The 16413-nt window shown below is 46.4% G+C and overlaps 1 protein-coding gene across 5 annotated transcripts in view; it reads left to right on the forward strand.

Annotated features, from left to right (window-relative positions):
• SLC9A8 (solute carrier family 9 member A8) overlaps positions 1-16413 on the forward strand; it is a 74899-nt gene that overhangs the window by 27346 nt on the left and 31140 nt on the right. For 3 of the 5 annotated variants that reach the window (XM_061437926.1, XM_061437925.1, XM_061437929.1), the window contains exons 5-8: positions 2369-2452; positions 7781-7882; positions 8931-9010; positions 13898-14041. In XM_061437926.1, the coding sequence (XP_061293910.1) occupies positions 2369-2452; positions 7781-7882; positions 8931-9010; positions 13898-14041 (410 nt within the window). The remainder of the gene's footprint in view (positions 1-2368; positions 2453-7780; positions 7883-8930; positions 9011-13897; positions 14042-16413) is intronic. The other 2 variants (XM_061437928.1, XM_061437927.1) reach the window with 1 other exon arrangement.

A 16413-nucleotide genomic window follows, 5' to 3' on the forward strand; every position in this document is an offset into this window, starting at 1 on the left:
TTCATCTGTGTTTTTTTTAACATTTTCTGTTTTTTCAGTGGCCCCATTCCACTTTCTGTGTTTATGAACTTAACTATTCTAGTACCTCAAATAAGTGGAATCATGCAATATTTGTCCTTTTGCATCTAGCTTATTTTCTTTACCATGATGTTTTTAAAGTTCATCCACACTGTAACCTGTAGCATCACTTCTTTCCTTTTTATGGCTGAATAATATTCCATGGTAGGCATATACCACACTTTGTTTATCCATTCATCTGTTGATGCGCCCCGGGGGTGTTTCCACCTTCTGACTGCTGTGAACACTGATGAACGTTCATTTTAAATAAGGAAACTTTATAATACTGTTTGAAGTGGGAAACCAAAATTGTTTTTATAAATTAAAAACAGAGTAGTGCATTTGCTTGCTGAAGCCTCTGAGGCCAAGCCTCTCCTCTTTGTCAAAAAGAGGGATCAGCACATTGGAGAGAGGCTTAACACGGTAGCCTCAGACTGATGCGTCTGACTTAATTGGGATTCAAAAAGAGTCAGAAAGGGCTGACTTTCTCAGTCTTTGGGGTGGGTGGTATTTGACACACATTGCTCAAGTACCACCTCAAACCACCTCAGACCACTTTAGGGGAGATGTTGCCCAAAGGAACCTAGGATCTTTCTGTAACACTGTTCCCCGTCAGGTGGCGTGTGTGTTTCCTATGGCTTCTGTAACAGATTACCACAGATTGAGTGGCTTGAAACAGCAGAGGTTGTTCAGGCATAGTTCCAGAGGCCAGAAGTCTGGAGTCAAGGTGTTGGCAGGGCCACACTCCCTCAAGGGAGCGAATCTAGGCCCTCAGGAGAATCGTTCATTACCTCTTCTAGCTTCTGGTGGTCCCGGGCGTTTCTTGGCTGTGGCAGCATAACTCCTGTCTCTGCCTCAGTCTGTTTTCACGCGCCTTCATCTCTGTGTCTAAGTGTCATTTTCTGTCTCTTTTAAGGACACTCTCATTGGGTTCAGGGCCCACCTAATCCAGAAAGATCCCAACTGGATTCTGCCCTTAATTCCATCTGCAAAGACCCTATTTTCCAATCAGGTCATTTTCGGAGGTTCCAGGTGGACGTGAACTGGGGACCGAGGATGCTGTGAGCCCACTGCAGGCGGGCTCTCTTTTCTCCCAGGGGAAGTATAGTTTCTGAAACTCCAAGAGTCTCTGCTGTGTTCCTACCACACAGAGCCTGCCAGTAGGGTACCCCACAGATCACAGAGGTCGGCCCATTTCTTTCACATGGCCCTAGTCTGAGTCATGAGCTTGTTACACAGGCTGTTATTTTAAGACTTAATAAGGCATTTTCAGAAGTCATCATTTGCTTCTATTTTGAGCCTTTTTCAAATGTCATGTTAAGTCTTTATGGTAACAGCCATACATTTGTAAGGGTACATTTATCATTCTTTTGACTAGGTATTTTGACAGGAAATCAGATTGTTGAGATTGTGGCTTGGGATTTTCTTTTGAAAAGGTCCTGATTTTGCAGTTTTAAGCGGGTGGTGTTACCATCACCATTGGGTTTAAGAACCAGCATGCATTTTACCTCCAGTCCATCGCAGTGAGAGCTTCCTTCCTTCCTTCGTCCTTTCCTTTCTTCATCCCTTCCTTCCTTCTTTCCGTAGGTTTATAAGAAGAGAGCTGTATTAATGTAGAAGATGAAATTATTATTTCATCCCCCAAAGTTACAGTAACTTTGCCCCCGAAGATTTTCATATTCTAAAAATATATTTCATAATGGTACTTAATATTTGAATCTGAAAGCATGGCAAGGGGCCCACTTTATAGCCATGTCCCAAGTTGCAGGGGCATCAGGTGAGAATTGTTTCATCACAATCAGATTTAGGAAAATGGCATAGTTGTCTGTGATAGGCAGAGAAAAGGCAGGGCTATTTTAAACATGAGTGGGGTTTACCCTCCCTCTAAGTGGATTGTTTTAGGGCTTACCATTACCTTTTCCCTGGAGGAATTCCAATTTGTGGACTTGTTTTTGAAAATGTTCTTTTTGAATCGAAATGTTTTCTATATTAAAATTAATTTACTTTCCTTAGTAGAAGGAAGAGCCTACTGCTGTACATTTGGAAGCAGTTCATTCTGCTGTTCATTTTTCTGGTCACCTTTTAAAATCATTAGTTCTACATTTTTAAATACAGGTTTTCTTCTGAAGTCTTTGTATGTTTGTTTGTTTGTTTTGTCACTGCTTTTGTTTGGTTTTATCATCAAGGTGGTGATTTAAACAGTGTATGTTTCCACTGGGCCAAGTTCCAAGAGAAGAATGACTTTGGCTCTTCACTGATGGATTTATTTCTTAATCCCATGCCTCTGAAAATACCCATTTTATGTTTACAGGAGGAAGAAATGTTTCGTCCAAATATGTTTTTCCTCCTCTTGCTTCCACCTATTATATTTGAGTCAGGATATTCGTTGCACAAGGTAAGACTTGGGCGTGCATTAGTGCTTTTGGTCTGGGTGACTCCCTGTGTTTCCTTAAAAGCTTGGGTGTTAATTAGTAGCGATAGCTCTGTGTGAACAGCCTAGGGTATGAGGTGGAATCTGGACCATCACACCTGACTGGTGAAGAGGAGCAAACACGATCCGTGGGCTGCTTTCATGATTTCAGGCAGTGTGGCTTACTAGTGTTTTCCTTAGAGGGGTTCTTTGCTTAGAGATGACTAAGGTGATTTTTTTAGAAATATGTATTTATTTGGCCACGCCAGCCCTTAGTTGCTGCACGCGGGATTGTCATTGTGGCACGTGGGTCTTTCGTGGTGGTGCACGGGCTTCTCTCTAGTTGACACTCAATAGTTACAGCACAAAGACTTAGTTACCCCGGGGTATGTGGGATCTTGGCTCCCCAAGCAGGGATCAAACCCACATCCCCTGCATTGGAAGGTGTATTTCTGTACACTGGACCACCAGAAGTGAAGTGAAGTCGCTCAGTCGTGTCCGACTCTTTGCAACCCCATGGACTGTAGCCTATCAGGTTCCACCATCCCTGGGATTTTCCAGGCAAGAATACTGGAGTGGGTTGCCATTTCCTTCTCCAAGACCACCAGAAAAGTCTCCCAAAGTAATTTTAATGGCACGTGGACGTTATACTGACTCCTCTTGGAGGCAGAGTGACCCATGTTAAAAAGTCAGACTGTCCTGCGATGACAGGATGGGGGCCCCGGGCCTGCTGGTTCTCTCCCACTCCTGTTTCTCCCTCTTTCCCTCCTTGGGCCCACCCACCCTTCAGACACCTGACTTAAGCCCCCGTCCCTGTACCTTCCCAGCCCGTCCCTGGCCCTGCTTCTCTTCTCCAGAGGAGAGCGCAACCTTCCCCCCGGGCTTCCAGCTCCTTCTGGCCTGTTCCTTCCCGGACTCCCACAGTTTGCTCCGCCCATTCTTGGCTCCTGACCCTGCAGCGCAGCATCTGGCCCCGCCCGGTTCTCTGCTTTGCTCTGACATTTCTGGTCTCTGTCCTCCAGCTTCCAATGGGGTTCTTTCTGCCTGGGCAGGAGCTTATCACTTTGTGTACCATAGGCTTTTCTTTGTGAGTTCTTTTAAAATATTCGTGTATTTAAGTTTTGGAATAAGAAAGTGATTCAACTTAAAATACTAGTAGTACAACAGTTATTTTGTAAATGTGATTTTTAAAAAAATATGAGAGTTGGAAGGACTCAAGGTTTGGCCTGTCCTTGGAGAGGGGAAGAGCCTGAATTTTGGACCCAGAGACCCAGGTCTAGTCATGCGCTGCCCCCTATGGGTTCCTTTTGAGTAGTGCCTGCGTGCTAAGTCACTTCAGTCGTATCCGACTGGGACCCTGTGGACTGTAGCCCTCCAAGCTCCTCTATCCATGGGATTCTCCAGGCAAGAATACTGGAGTGGGTTGCCATCCTGGAGATCTCCTCTAGGAGATAATCCTGACCCAGAGATCAAACCCGTGGTTCCTGTGGCTCCTGCATTGCAGGTGGATTCTTTGCTGCCGAGCCACGGGGGATGCCCCCTTTTGAGTAGAGTAGAAATTTTAAAATAATGAACAAAAAGATCCCCAAAACCCTACCTCCTAGGTTGCTTTGAGATTTACATTAGATGAAAGAATGTAAGCAACTCACCACTCACCACAGTAATTGGTAGTGCTGCTTGTATTCTCTGTTATAACCTGACTAGTTGTTATTTGGCAAAGGAAATGGCAACCCAGTCCCGCATTCTTGCCTGGGAAATCCTATGGACAGAGGAGCCTGGCGAGCTTCAATCCAGGAAATCAAAAAGAATGAGGGCCTCTAAGCAATGTTACTATTAATAAGAATTTAATAGGGGATATGTTTATACATATAGCTGTTTCACTTTGTTCAGCAGAAACTAACACAACATTGTAAAGCAATTATACTCCAATTAAAAATAAATACAGATTAAATAATATTAATAACATAATAAACTTGAAAATTAAATTTGTCATGAGAGTTTTGGCAAAAACATACAAATTAAATCTTTAGTTTTCTTCCTGAATAGTAAAGCAAAATTAAGATGTTCAGTCCAGATTTTTTTAGTTACCATTTTACTGTGTATTAATCAAAAGGAAAAAGAAATTTAGTGTTTAAAAAAATTCTATATCTTTTAAAACTGACATCAGATAATTGTTAGAAAAACAAGCAAGAAGGGTTTGAAGGTCAGTGTCTTTTACTCTTTAATTTTGTGGACAAATATTGAAAGAACTGAGAGCAGACTATGAAAATACTTCACAACAGTACTGAAGAAAGTGATGTGCGTATTATATTCTTTTTGGTGTGCTGCTCGGTGTGTGGGATTTTAGTTTCCCGACCAGGGATTGAACCTGAGCCCTCGGCAGTGAGAGCATGGAGTCCTAAGCATTGAACTGGAACTCCCGAAAATGATTGTTTGATTTAGAAACATAACACTGGTTATTATATTAGCACATGTAAAGTTTTTATCTTTTAATTTTTTTGGAGAAGAGGGAAATAAACTTATTCAGAATTTGAGGAAAATAGTTTCTTGAGAAAAAACTTCTTTGAAGATGACTTTCCAGCGGAAAATGTGACAGTTTATGTGAAAGGGACTAATGTGAGTTGAAAGTGTGAATTTAGAGACTTCTGTCCACTGCCTGCACTTGTCCCTAAAGAATAGAAAGTTGACTTTGTTTTATTTTAACATTGCTGTGTTTGCTGGTGTAAATTTGGGTTTGGACTAAAAATTTCCATACGATTATCATCAGCTGATATGCATTAGGTAGGCGGCTGTTTGGTTCTTTGAATTATTAGTATCATATAAAGAATAGAACATTAATTATGTCAGAAAGAAGCAGATGAATTTGCCTTATGTAGCAAAGGGAAGTTCTTATAGTGGGGTAAATTGAATTTTGGTAAATTTTCAATATCCAGATTAATATTAGCCAACTACATAAGTTATAGCAGAATTAGATCCCTGTAAACAGACAAAAGTGTTAGTCGCTCAGTCATGTCTGACTTTTTGGAACCGCATGGACAGTAACCCACCAGGCTCCTCTGTCCCCATGGACCATAGCATGCCAGGTTCCTCTGTCCATGGAATTCTCCAGGCAAGAATACTGGAGTGGGTACCCATTCCCTTCTCCAGAGGATCTTCCTGACCCAGGGATTGAACCTGGGTCTCCTGCCTTGCAGGTGGATTCTTTGCCATCTGAGCCACCAGGAAAGCACCAGGAAAAGACCTTGATGCTGGAAAAGATGGAGGACAAGAGGAGAAGGGGGTGACAGAGGATAAAATGGTTGGATAGCACCATCGACTCAATGGCCATGAATTTGAGCAAACTCTGGAAGATAGTGAAGGACAGGGAACCCGGAGTGCTGCGGTCCATGGGGTCACAGAGTTAGACATGGCTTAGCAACTAAACACACACAAACAGACCAAGAGTTAGTGTAATCTGTTCTTAAAAAGACAAAACAGCTCTTTGCAAAGAAAAACTCATAGATGAAAGTCTTTTGTTTAGGAAAGAACCCAATCATTGTGTTTGCCTTAAGTTATTTTAAAGTTCTTTGTATGCTAAAGATTGATATGCCAAAGTAATTGAATGTCAGATCGTGGGCAGCCAAGTCAAAATTGCAAAAAATTAAGCAGAGATACTTCCTGAAGGAGATAGGCTTAGTGGGCTCTACATGTGGAGTGAGGCAGTCTTTTGAAGTTAGATTTAAAGTATCCGATGGTTACGACTCGGTGCTTTCACTGCCAAGGGCCAGGCTCAGTCCCCCGCCAGAGAACTAAGATCCCACAAGCTGCATGATGTGGCCAGAAAAAAAGTATCAGTTCCTTTTGTCTGTGGCTTGACCATTTCTGACTAAAAAAAAAAATAGGATTCCTTGCCCAGGCCCACAGTCAAAGGCCATCAAGATTCCCTGGCCTTGTCCCTAAGTAGAGTCCACAGGATTCTAATAAACAGCTTGTTTTTCTTAACTTTAATGGATATGTGAAAGATGTTACTACTGCTTGGACTCAGATATTTTCTCTTAAATGCTGTAAAGTATAGATGGGAATATATTTGTCATATTTATTTCACTCTATTTCACTAATAGAGTGGAATAAAATTGCTTAAAAGACGTGGACAGCACAAAGGAGTTTCTGATAGTATAACCTATTATCTTGATATTCTTTATAGTAATGTACCTCTTCTTAATTAATTGAAAAAATTATCGTTATATAGATTTTGGACTTTGATCAGACAGAAACACAGTTAATTCCTTCAGTACCTGTTCACTGGGCATTATCCATCTGATAAGCATATGCCGGTGACTGTGTCGTACCAGAGCAGACATGGTCATTGCCCCCCCGAGCCTGCAGCCTAGTGGGAAGGACAGATAGCAGTCAGGTCATGACATAAGTAAGTGTCACATTTCAGCCGCGTCAAGCGCTACCAAGAGAAGAGGCGGTGTGCATCAAGAACAGAGGCTGCGTCTGACTTGGCGGAGGGGTCAGAGGAGACTTCCCTCAGGGAAAGTGAGAATGATGAAAGGTCACTAAGCAGAGGGGAAGGAAGAGTGGTCCAAGCCCAGAGAGTATGACGATGTGTTTGAAGAACAAAAAACTCCCAGTGAGGAGACTTCCCTGGTGGCCCAGGGGCTCAGCTCCCGAGCTCCCAGTGCAGGGGGCCCAGGTTCCGTCCCTTGTCAGAGAACTAGATCCCACATGCTGCAACTAAAGATCCTGCGTGCCACAACGGAGATCAAAGATCCTGTGTGCGGCAGCTAAGACCTGGCACAGCCAGATAAAAAAATTAGGGAAAAAAAGCTACCAGTGTGACTGGGAACCCAGAGAACACGGGAGGTTGGAGACTTTGAAGGAATCAAACCATCCAGGCTTTGGTTGCGTTTTATGTGTGTTTTCAGTGGAAACGGGGGTCAGAATGAAGGCAGCACTGTTAGGTTTATCTTTTGCAAAGATCATTCTGGAAGCCCTTGAAGAGCAGAGGGCAAGGCCAGGGATGGTTGAGACTTATTATCAACAGAAGCTGTGCAGTGGTCCATGGGAGAGATGCTGGCCGCTGGCAGGGGCAGTGGAGACAAGCAGAGAGACGTGAGTGACGAGGGGAAGGCAGAGGCCGCGGGACTGGCTCTGCACTGCAGGTGGGGGTGAGGGAGGGCACCCAGGTTTCCAGCTTGCCCACCCTGCGGGGTGACGGTGCCCTTTACAGAGATTCAAGCATATAAGGAGGGCCAGTTGTGGGGCCATGACTTCACTGACCAGACCAGCCTTTCTAATCATTTCTCTCATCTCTGCTCTTTCAAACAGGGTAATTTCTTTCAAAATATTGGTTCCATCACCCTATTTGCTGTTTTTGGTACAGCAATTTCTGCTTTTGTAGTAGGTGGAGGAATTTACTTTCTGGGTCAGGTAAGGAAAATATCTTTGAAAAACCTTGAAAACCTTACATTCTTAGAGCTTGTGCAGGGAAGTGGGGTAGGGACACCTGATGGGGCCTGGGTTTCCAGTCGAGGTAAATGCTCTCCTGCCAAGAAATCCAGAGTCAAGCAGGCACAGTAAAGGCATGCTCAAGTTGTTTCTCAGCGTCCCCGAGAAGCTTTGCTGTCTGGAATTGAGTGAATCTTTTCCATAATCCCCCAAAGTATTTGATTATATTTGCAAACCAGTATTGTCTTAAGTTGGAATACCTAAAAATAAAACAGAATATATACCATCAAGATCTTCAAATTATAACAATATTGATTATGTTATCAGACTGAAGCAAAGTTAAATTTCTGTTTCTTTAATAAAAATTTGCATTTTAAAAATCAAAAATGGTTGTGAATGTGTTCACTCCATTCCAAACTGTCCTGTAGAATTCTTTTCCCTGGATTCTCCACCATTCCTAAAGCAGTTCCCAGTGTCATCAATTGAGTGCTTTGTATTTTGAGTTCAAATTAATTTGAATTAACCCTGACCTGCCTAGGAAGGCAGTGTCTGTGACTTTGCCTCACGCATGCCTATCGCACGTCCCCGTTCTTTTCCAGCCGGTCAGCCGTAGACCGTGTGTCGGCCCCAGTCGTGCGAGTGCAGTCTGAGGCGCAGGCCTTGGGCTGACTGGCAGATTCCTTTATATGTGTGTAAGATGCGTTTGCTTCTTTTGATGGCTCTGTCTGATTTTCACCTTTACCGCTGCCTCGATGGCACCAGAATAAATCTGTCTGTCATGCAGCCTTCTTCATTGCTCAGCTTCCAGCATCAGAGGGGAATAAACTTTAGAGAAGAAAACTAGTTAATTTGGCTTGACGAATGTAGCATTCTCTGTCATACTTTTGACGTATGATGATCAGATGCATGCCTAAACTAAAACTTAGGAGTTTTCTGTATTTTGCAAGTGGTTTGGGGACTGAAGATTAATGTCCATAAAGTCTGTAATAAAACACTAATGGACATTTCAATCTTCTTGGCTGTTCTCCAGGGGTTTTTTTTGTGTGTCTGTGTGTTTGTGTGTTTTATTTTACAGGCTGATGTAATCTCTAAACTCAACATGACAGACAGGTAAACCTTTCATCCTGTAACACCCATGTGGCTATACTTTTTTACTGGGGAAAGTTTTCTCCGTATTGATTTCCTGACTTCTCTATTGTGTCTCTTGGTTTGGCTGACGATTTCTGCTGTAGAATCTATTCTGAATTGATGTGTATCTCCAAAATGAATCAAACTGTCTTGAAGAATTTTGAAGATCTCCAGTCATTTGCTGACAGGAATGATTTAGTTTCAGCTTTCAAGGGAATAACTCTTGGTTCGTTAATTGCCCCCGCCACCCCCCCCCCCCCCACCCCCCCCCCCGCCCGCCTCATACACACACACACACTGCAGGCTACACATTTGTCCTTTTATTATTAAAGATCACCTGCAGCTCATTTCTAAAGCTTTTCAGTGGCCATAATGGAAACTTGTCTCTTTGATAGGTTGGGGATGGAGTCAGGGGTGAGGTGTCAGCCTTTACTCTGGGATTCCCACTAAGGGAGCGGGGAGGGGGCGGTGGAAGCAGACAGGGCCGAGGCCTCTGTTGTGGGCACCCTCCCCAGCCTGAAGCTACTCCGTCGGACACTCAGAGCTGCTGTCTAGGAGCCCAATCCAGAAATTTCCATAATCAGCTTAGCAGGAGGCAGCCTAGGCAGCTGTCTCTTGGAAGGTACCAGATCTAGTGCTAAAGAAGTGCACACAGAGTGTGACCTGGTTTCCCCTCACTGAGACGGCCAGTGAGTCTGCAGCCCATCTCTCGTGTTTCTCTGCCAGGAACACTGGGTTCTGTCCTCTGGCCCGGCTGGGGCGCTCAGAAGTCAGACCCAGTGCTCAGCCCTGGGGTCCCTTTCACTGGATCGGTGAGACTTTACAGTCTTTACAGCAGCACCTTGGAGCCCTTTTCTTGAGAAATGTGCCTTTGGTAACATCAAGTCCAATCTTGTTTTCTCTCCAAGGACATAGATCTCAAAGCTTTTGTTGTAAGATAGTCTCAATATATAAATAAGTAGGGAAAGATGCATTCTTGTTTCACAGGGAGCAGGAAGCAGAGCAGAACTGACAGTCTGTATTTTGAAGGTATTTTGCAACTGAAAAGAAACGCTCAAAACCCAGTGGCTATAAAGGCAGATGTCACAGCATTCATTCCTTCAGCCTGTTTAGGAACAGCTGGTTAGAGATGCAAAAAATGCTCGATAAATCCTTGTGAAATTGAATGGAACCGATGGATGGGATGTTCAGGAAGAGAGGAATAAAAGAATTGGCCCTTAGACAAGCAGAGTAAGACCCAGGTGGAGTTTCTCTGTGGGCAGACACTTCCTTTCCTGTTAGAAAGTGACTGTCGCACAGATTGCGGGGGTGGGAGGGGGTGTCCTCTGGGGGAAATTAGCCAGTGGTTGTAAACCACACAGCTGCAGGGCCTGGTGGAACCCTTCACAGAAGGAAGCTGGCCAGGTGTGTGTCTAGAGCTGGTGACGGTGGTGAACCAGGGAGCCCGCTCTCTCTGAAGGGGGCCGCCACCTCAGGTGCATCTAGTAATTACTATGTAGAAACGTGGGCCCGGAATGACCAGATACCTAATTGTTTAATTCAAAAGAGGCCAAGTTTCTAGATTTTAATAGGGGATTTTTCCAGTTTTAAATGTTGACCACTTAGTCCTGTTTAAAACACCATGCCTGTCAAGCATGGACCCCTGCACTGTAGAAACATGAAAATAACTTTGTTGGACAGAAGATTTTACGTTATGGGTGTTTCTACCAGAAAGCTAGTTCCCTCGTAGATAACACCCGGTATTATTTCACCACCCAGTCCATTTTCTTTCTGTTTTGTGGACCTTGCTGTCATTGGGGATGACGGACTCAAGAAAAGGCATTGTTGAGTTGAACTTCCGGCTCCTGGCCTTTGAAAGACTGGGTCGTAAGGTGTGATGTGGAGAAGCTGAGGGCAAGATCCAGTGACCGCTTAGAGGCAGGGCCCTCCGTGATCCAGACAGTTCATAGTTCAGCCTCTCCGTGTTCTCTGTCAGAAACACTGTGCCCTAGTTTAGATTCACAGCCAAAGCCACATGTGCTATGTTCGTGCCGAGCACGTCTCCCCTGACTTCTTAAGGGAATGTCAGACACACAGGAAGGGGAGGCGCTGCACGCACACGACCCCCTGGATTCCACAGTCACTGTTAAGCTAGATTTGCTCAACACGGGTCTTGCCATCTCTCCATCCCTCTGTCCATCCATCAGTCCGTCTTCTCATTCCCACTCTTCGATTTCCAGGTCAGGATGCCACGGGGACTGTTAGAAAGAGCAGCAGTCAGTCCTCTTCAGTGCAACTGAAACCCGGCACAAACTCATTTTAGCAAAAAAAAAAGGAGTTTGTTGACTCGTAGAACTGAAGTGTCCCCAGAGTCACGGCTTCCTGCACGACAGCCTCTGGGGACCCGGTGTCCGGAACCCCTCCTCTCACGGTCTTAGCCTTTCCCTGGTCAGCCTCACCACGGGCATGCTCACCCCACTTGGCAGCACCAGTGGCTCCGGGCTCACGGTGCCCCTCACTTCAGCCACCCCTGCCATAAGGGCCAGCCTGATGCCCGGTGACCTGATAACATGCCTGGTGACGGTCCTCTGACCAGGCTCGGGTCCCCTGCCTACTCCTTGCACCCCATGCAACTCCGCAGCTGGAGAGTCGGGGGGGGGGGCAGGCTCCACAAAGGAAAACTGAAGGTCACTGGATCTGGGGCTGTGGGTGCTCCCTGAGGGGCGGGAGGAGGGGCCAGCCGAGCCACACGAAGTCAGTGCCGGACGCACGACCTGCCACGGCTCCCAGGTCCCCACCCCGCTTCGGGACATACTTTCCTTTTTTAAATTTTTGGCTGCAACTCACTGCTTTCAGGATCTTAGTTCCCCAACCAGGGATTGAACTCAGGCCTTTGCAGTGAAATCGAGGAGTCCTAACCACTGGGCCACCAAGGAAGTCTCCAAGATGTATTTTTTAGACACTCATTTTCCTTCAAGGCCCCTTTTATGTGCTATGGATGAGGAGAGTGGGACTAAAAGAAGAGAGAATCTCTGTGGGTTTCAGAGCGAGGGCCTTAAGGCCAGCCACCAGCAGGTCACAGCCTCCCGGGTTGGTGGAATCCCCTTGCCCTCCCTCCTGCCTGCCGCCTTCCCCAAACAGCAGCGCAGACCCTGAGAACACCCGTGACTAAAACATGGCACTCACCGCCTGGGCGCTCCTGGCGGGGCAAGAGGTAAGGTCACAGCTCACAAAGTGCATGACCGTCTGTGGGGGCAGAGCAAGTCTGCGAGCTGCAGTCTGAGCTGAGAGTGTCCCAGGGCACTGTCGTGGAAACCAGAAGGCCAGGTTATTGATTTATGAAGAGCTCTGCAGCTGGCCGGGCAGCCAGGAGTCCGCTCCTCCGGCACTCCTCTCCCTGAGCTCAGAGCTGGATGATCACGGAAGCTGCTGGGGACATCCAGGGGACAGCACACCCTGGTCCCCAGGCCAAGTAGCCCCTCTTCCCTCCTAGAAGGGAGGACGGGAAGCGGGTGGATGGGCTCTGGCTTACGTCTCTACCTGAGACTGTCCCGTGACAGCGGCAGGGAAACAGTGCCAGGTGTAGCCTTCTGAGGGAATCGAAGGCTTGCAAGAACTCTCGGGAAAAAGACAAATGGGTGAGAGAATAATCGTCCCAGTTCCTTAGGCAGCCCCCAGGGGTGACCTGGCCTTGCCTCCCTCCCAGCCTCCACATCTCCAGCCACTCTGGTTCACTACACTGCTGCCAGGCTCACTGTTTTGCCTCTCAGGCAACCAAGCTTGCTTCGCCTCCAAGGTTGCTCCGCCTCCAAGGGGGCTTACTCTGGTCACTGCCCCCAGTGCCTTGGCTTGGCCACCCGCTTCTTGTCACGTAGGCCCTTGTTTCAATAATCCTCATCTCTTCAAAGAGGCCTTTCCTGACCACCCAATCTAAGTGGTCCCCACCCACACCATCCTGCCATGTTCCTCTCTCATCAGCCTGACCACCTGTGTAGCACTGGCCGTTTCCTGAGCTGGTCTTGGCCTCTGGGCATCACTGTGTCCAGCGCAGTGGCTAAGGTCCCCCACTGCGAGTCAGCTGGCCTGTGTTTGGATCCTGCTGGGCAGGTTCCTTAGCCTCACTGTCCCTCGGTTTTCTCCTGTGTAAGCGGGGCAGTACGAGATGCAAGCCGGTGTCATATGGTTGCTGTGTAAATTATTGAGTTACTATCTGTAAAGCGCTTAGAACAGTGCCTGGGACGTGGTAAATGCCACATACGTATTTGCTGTTATTAGCCTCAGTGCTTGAAACATACTAGGCGATGCATGTGCATTGGAGGAATTAGACCTTCACGGGTGCTGAGGTGAGCACTCTGGCCTGGTGAGAGGCAGCCCTGGTTTTGATGTCTGCCACCCGAGCCGCCCGGCCCCTGTAGCACGCTGGAGGTGCTGCTGACTTTCGGCACTCCTTAGATGTTGCAAATCTGAGTGGACGCTGGTGACGTCACAGACGGTACTCCGGTGGCCTGGTGACGGGCAAAGCACAGGTCAGACCCAGGAGCACATGGGCCCTTTGGGTTCACGGCTCTAGCTGCCCTGACCAAGAAGGCTGGGATGTCCGTCATGTATTTAAGCAGAAGCCTTCCCTCAGTCACTGCTCAAGATGAAGTCTCTGTACTTGCGGCGGAAAACCAGGCCATTCCTAACAGCTCCTTATAGAGTGGGCCTTTCACTGCTCCACCCACAGTGTCAATCAGCAGGTATTTTAAGTGGAAAACAAGACACCATCTTCTGTAGTTCCTTCAGCTACAGGGTGTCCTGTTATGTTACACTAAATAGTCTTTGACTTTTACTCTCTGGACCAGGTGTTAAGCATTACAGAGTTGCCCCTTCCTTTTCTCTTCTTGACAGTTTTGCATTTGGCTCCCTGATTTCTGCTGTTGATCCAGTGGCCACTATTGCTATTTTCAACGCCCTTCATGTGGACCCAGTGCTCAACATGCTGGTGTTTGGAGAGAGCATTCTCAATGACGCAGTCTCCATTGTCCTGACCAAGTAAGTGTGCTTTCTTCAAGCGGCGGAACTAAAGGGCCTCATATCAGAGGGCAGATATCCACGTGCAGCTGCACATACGGCTGCTTGTCCTGTGGGTGATTTGTTCGCCGCTTCTCCGTCCTTCTGTCCCGACAAACCTTGGTGTGCCTCAGGAATACTGTCAAGGCCCAGGGTGATTAGAGGAGAATCCTTGCCCTGGAGGACCTACCTCCTAGCAGTGCTTTTATTTATTTATTTAGGCTGGGCCGCACAGCATCAGGGATCTTAGCTCCCCGACCAGGGATTGAACCTGTGCTTTCTGCATTGAAAGCACAGAGTCTGAACCGCTGGACTGCCAGGGAAGTCCTTAGCAGTGCTTTTAAACTAAGCCCAGCTTGTCATCAGCATCATGGGATGCTTATTAAATGTCACATTGCCAGGCGGCACCCTCAGAGCTCCTGATCCAGTAGGTCTGGGGTGAGTCCCCAGAGGACAGCTGAGCAGCCAGTTGAGGGATCAGTATTTGGACAGGATTATTCCAGACGAAAGCAGTCAGCAGAGGCCCTGTTCTCCCACTTGTGAGCCGGTGCAGGGCACCCTCCTTTTCTCCACTGTAAGACATCCTGCCTTAAGCTGCTCTAGTGTGAAGGCTGCTTTGGAAACTGCGGGTCTTTTCAGTTGTTTGTTGGTATCACTGCCCATGTTGACAGTAGCTGAGAAATTAAAGGTGTGTCATGAAATGTCAGGAAGTCACTGTGGGTACTTCCCTCGGGGTCCAGTGGCTAAGACTCCTTGCTTCCAAGGCAGGAGGCCTGGGTTCAGTCCCTGGTCAAGGGAACTAGATCCCACATGCGGTAACTAAAGATTCTGGATGCCACACCTAAGACCCAGCACAGCCAAATAAATAACAATAAATATTTTTTTTCAAGTCCTTGGGCAAAGGAAGTGCGTCTGAGTTATCTCAGCTGCATTTCTTGGATGCAGGGCTGTTTCCTTGGCCTTGCACTCTGCAGCTGGGGTGTTTGTTAACAGGTCCTGCCAGGAGGGCCCGACGGTCCTGCCAGAAAACCGAGAAGGCACAGACATCAGAGCGGCTAGAGAAGGGAGCCCTGTGCGGGCGTCAGAGACGAGCGAAGAGTGTTCGAGGGGCCGCTCTGTGTTCTGTTAGAGAGTAGCTTCTCCTTTCTCTGATTTTGGACTTGCTTTCTTTGTTGTGGGATTCCTTGCAAAGTATAACCACTCAATACAGACTACATTGACAATTCTTGTGTTGGAATAAAAGAATATTTTTGTAGTGGAAAGAGCCCAGATCTTGGAGTCAGACTGACCTGGGTTCAAGCTCCAGTGATGGCCACTCATAGCTGTTTGACCCTGGGTCAGCTCTTTCACCTCTTGGAGCCACTGGTGTCTCAGTATTAGAGTGAGGGTGATAACGCCTCAGCGTAGGATTCGATTTGGGAGTTTACTAGATAAATACACTTACATGAAAAGCATCTGCCATTAGGGACTTCCCTGGTGGTCCAGTGGTTAAAAGAGTCTGCCTTCCAATGCAGGGGATGCGGGTTTGATTCTTGATTGGGGAACTAAGATCCCACATGCCACAGGGTAACAAAGTCTGTGTGCCCACACACCACAGCTAGAGAGAAGCTAAGGCCCAGTGCAGCCATGAATAAATATGTTTAAAAACAGAAGCGTCTGCCGTCATGCGAGGCAGTGACGGCGGCTGCCGTCATGTGAGGTCCTCTCATCTCCTCCTGTCCCCCAGCTGCTGTGTCTTGTTTGTCCCTTTTTGTCCTCCTTTTGCAGAAAGAACTTACCAAATGTTGTTTAATTGAAAGAGGGGCTCACCAGACCTTAAAACAAAAATATATGTATATATTCTAAAATAATACATATATTCTGCATATAAAATTTAGAAAACTGTAAAAGGAAGAAGAAAAAAGAAAAAACAATACATGCGTTGTAACTCCCAAGAGATAATTACAGGTAACGGTTTGGTAGATGTATACATGTGTTTTATTTAGATGGGAATATATTGTAACATTTCCATTGAGCAGAGTTGATAAAATAGTCTTCTGTAACATCATTTTATCAGTTGTAGAATGTTCCTTCTATGGATTTACCGCTCTCTCTTTGACCAGTTCCCCATTGTTGGCTTTTTTACATTTCTCTTAAAACTTTTTATAGTTTTATTAGGAGATCATCATATATCATGCTTTAAGAGCTTTAAAAAATAATCTGATGGCAATATTTTTTTTTTTTTTTTAAGATCTGCTTTGAAAACCTCTTAGCTTTCTGGTCTTTACTTTTATCTTGTGTCCTGGCTGTGCATTTGAACTTTTGTGATAAAGAGTTTTGCCGAGGGACTTCCCTGGTGGTCCGGTAGTTAAGGA

This window comes from Bos javanicus, chromosome 13 (genome assembly GCF_032452875.1).
Source record: "Bos javanicus breed banteng chromosome 13, ARS-OSU_banteng_1.0, whole genome shotgun sequence".
Taxonomy (NCBI): Eukaryota; Metazoa; Chordata; class Mammalia; order Artiodactyla; family Bovidae; genus Bos; species Bos javanicus.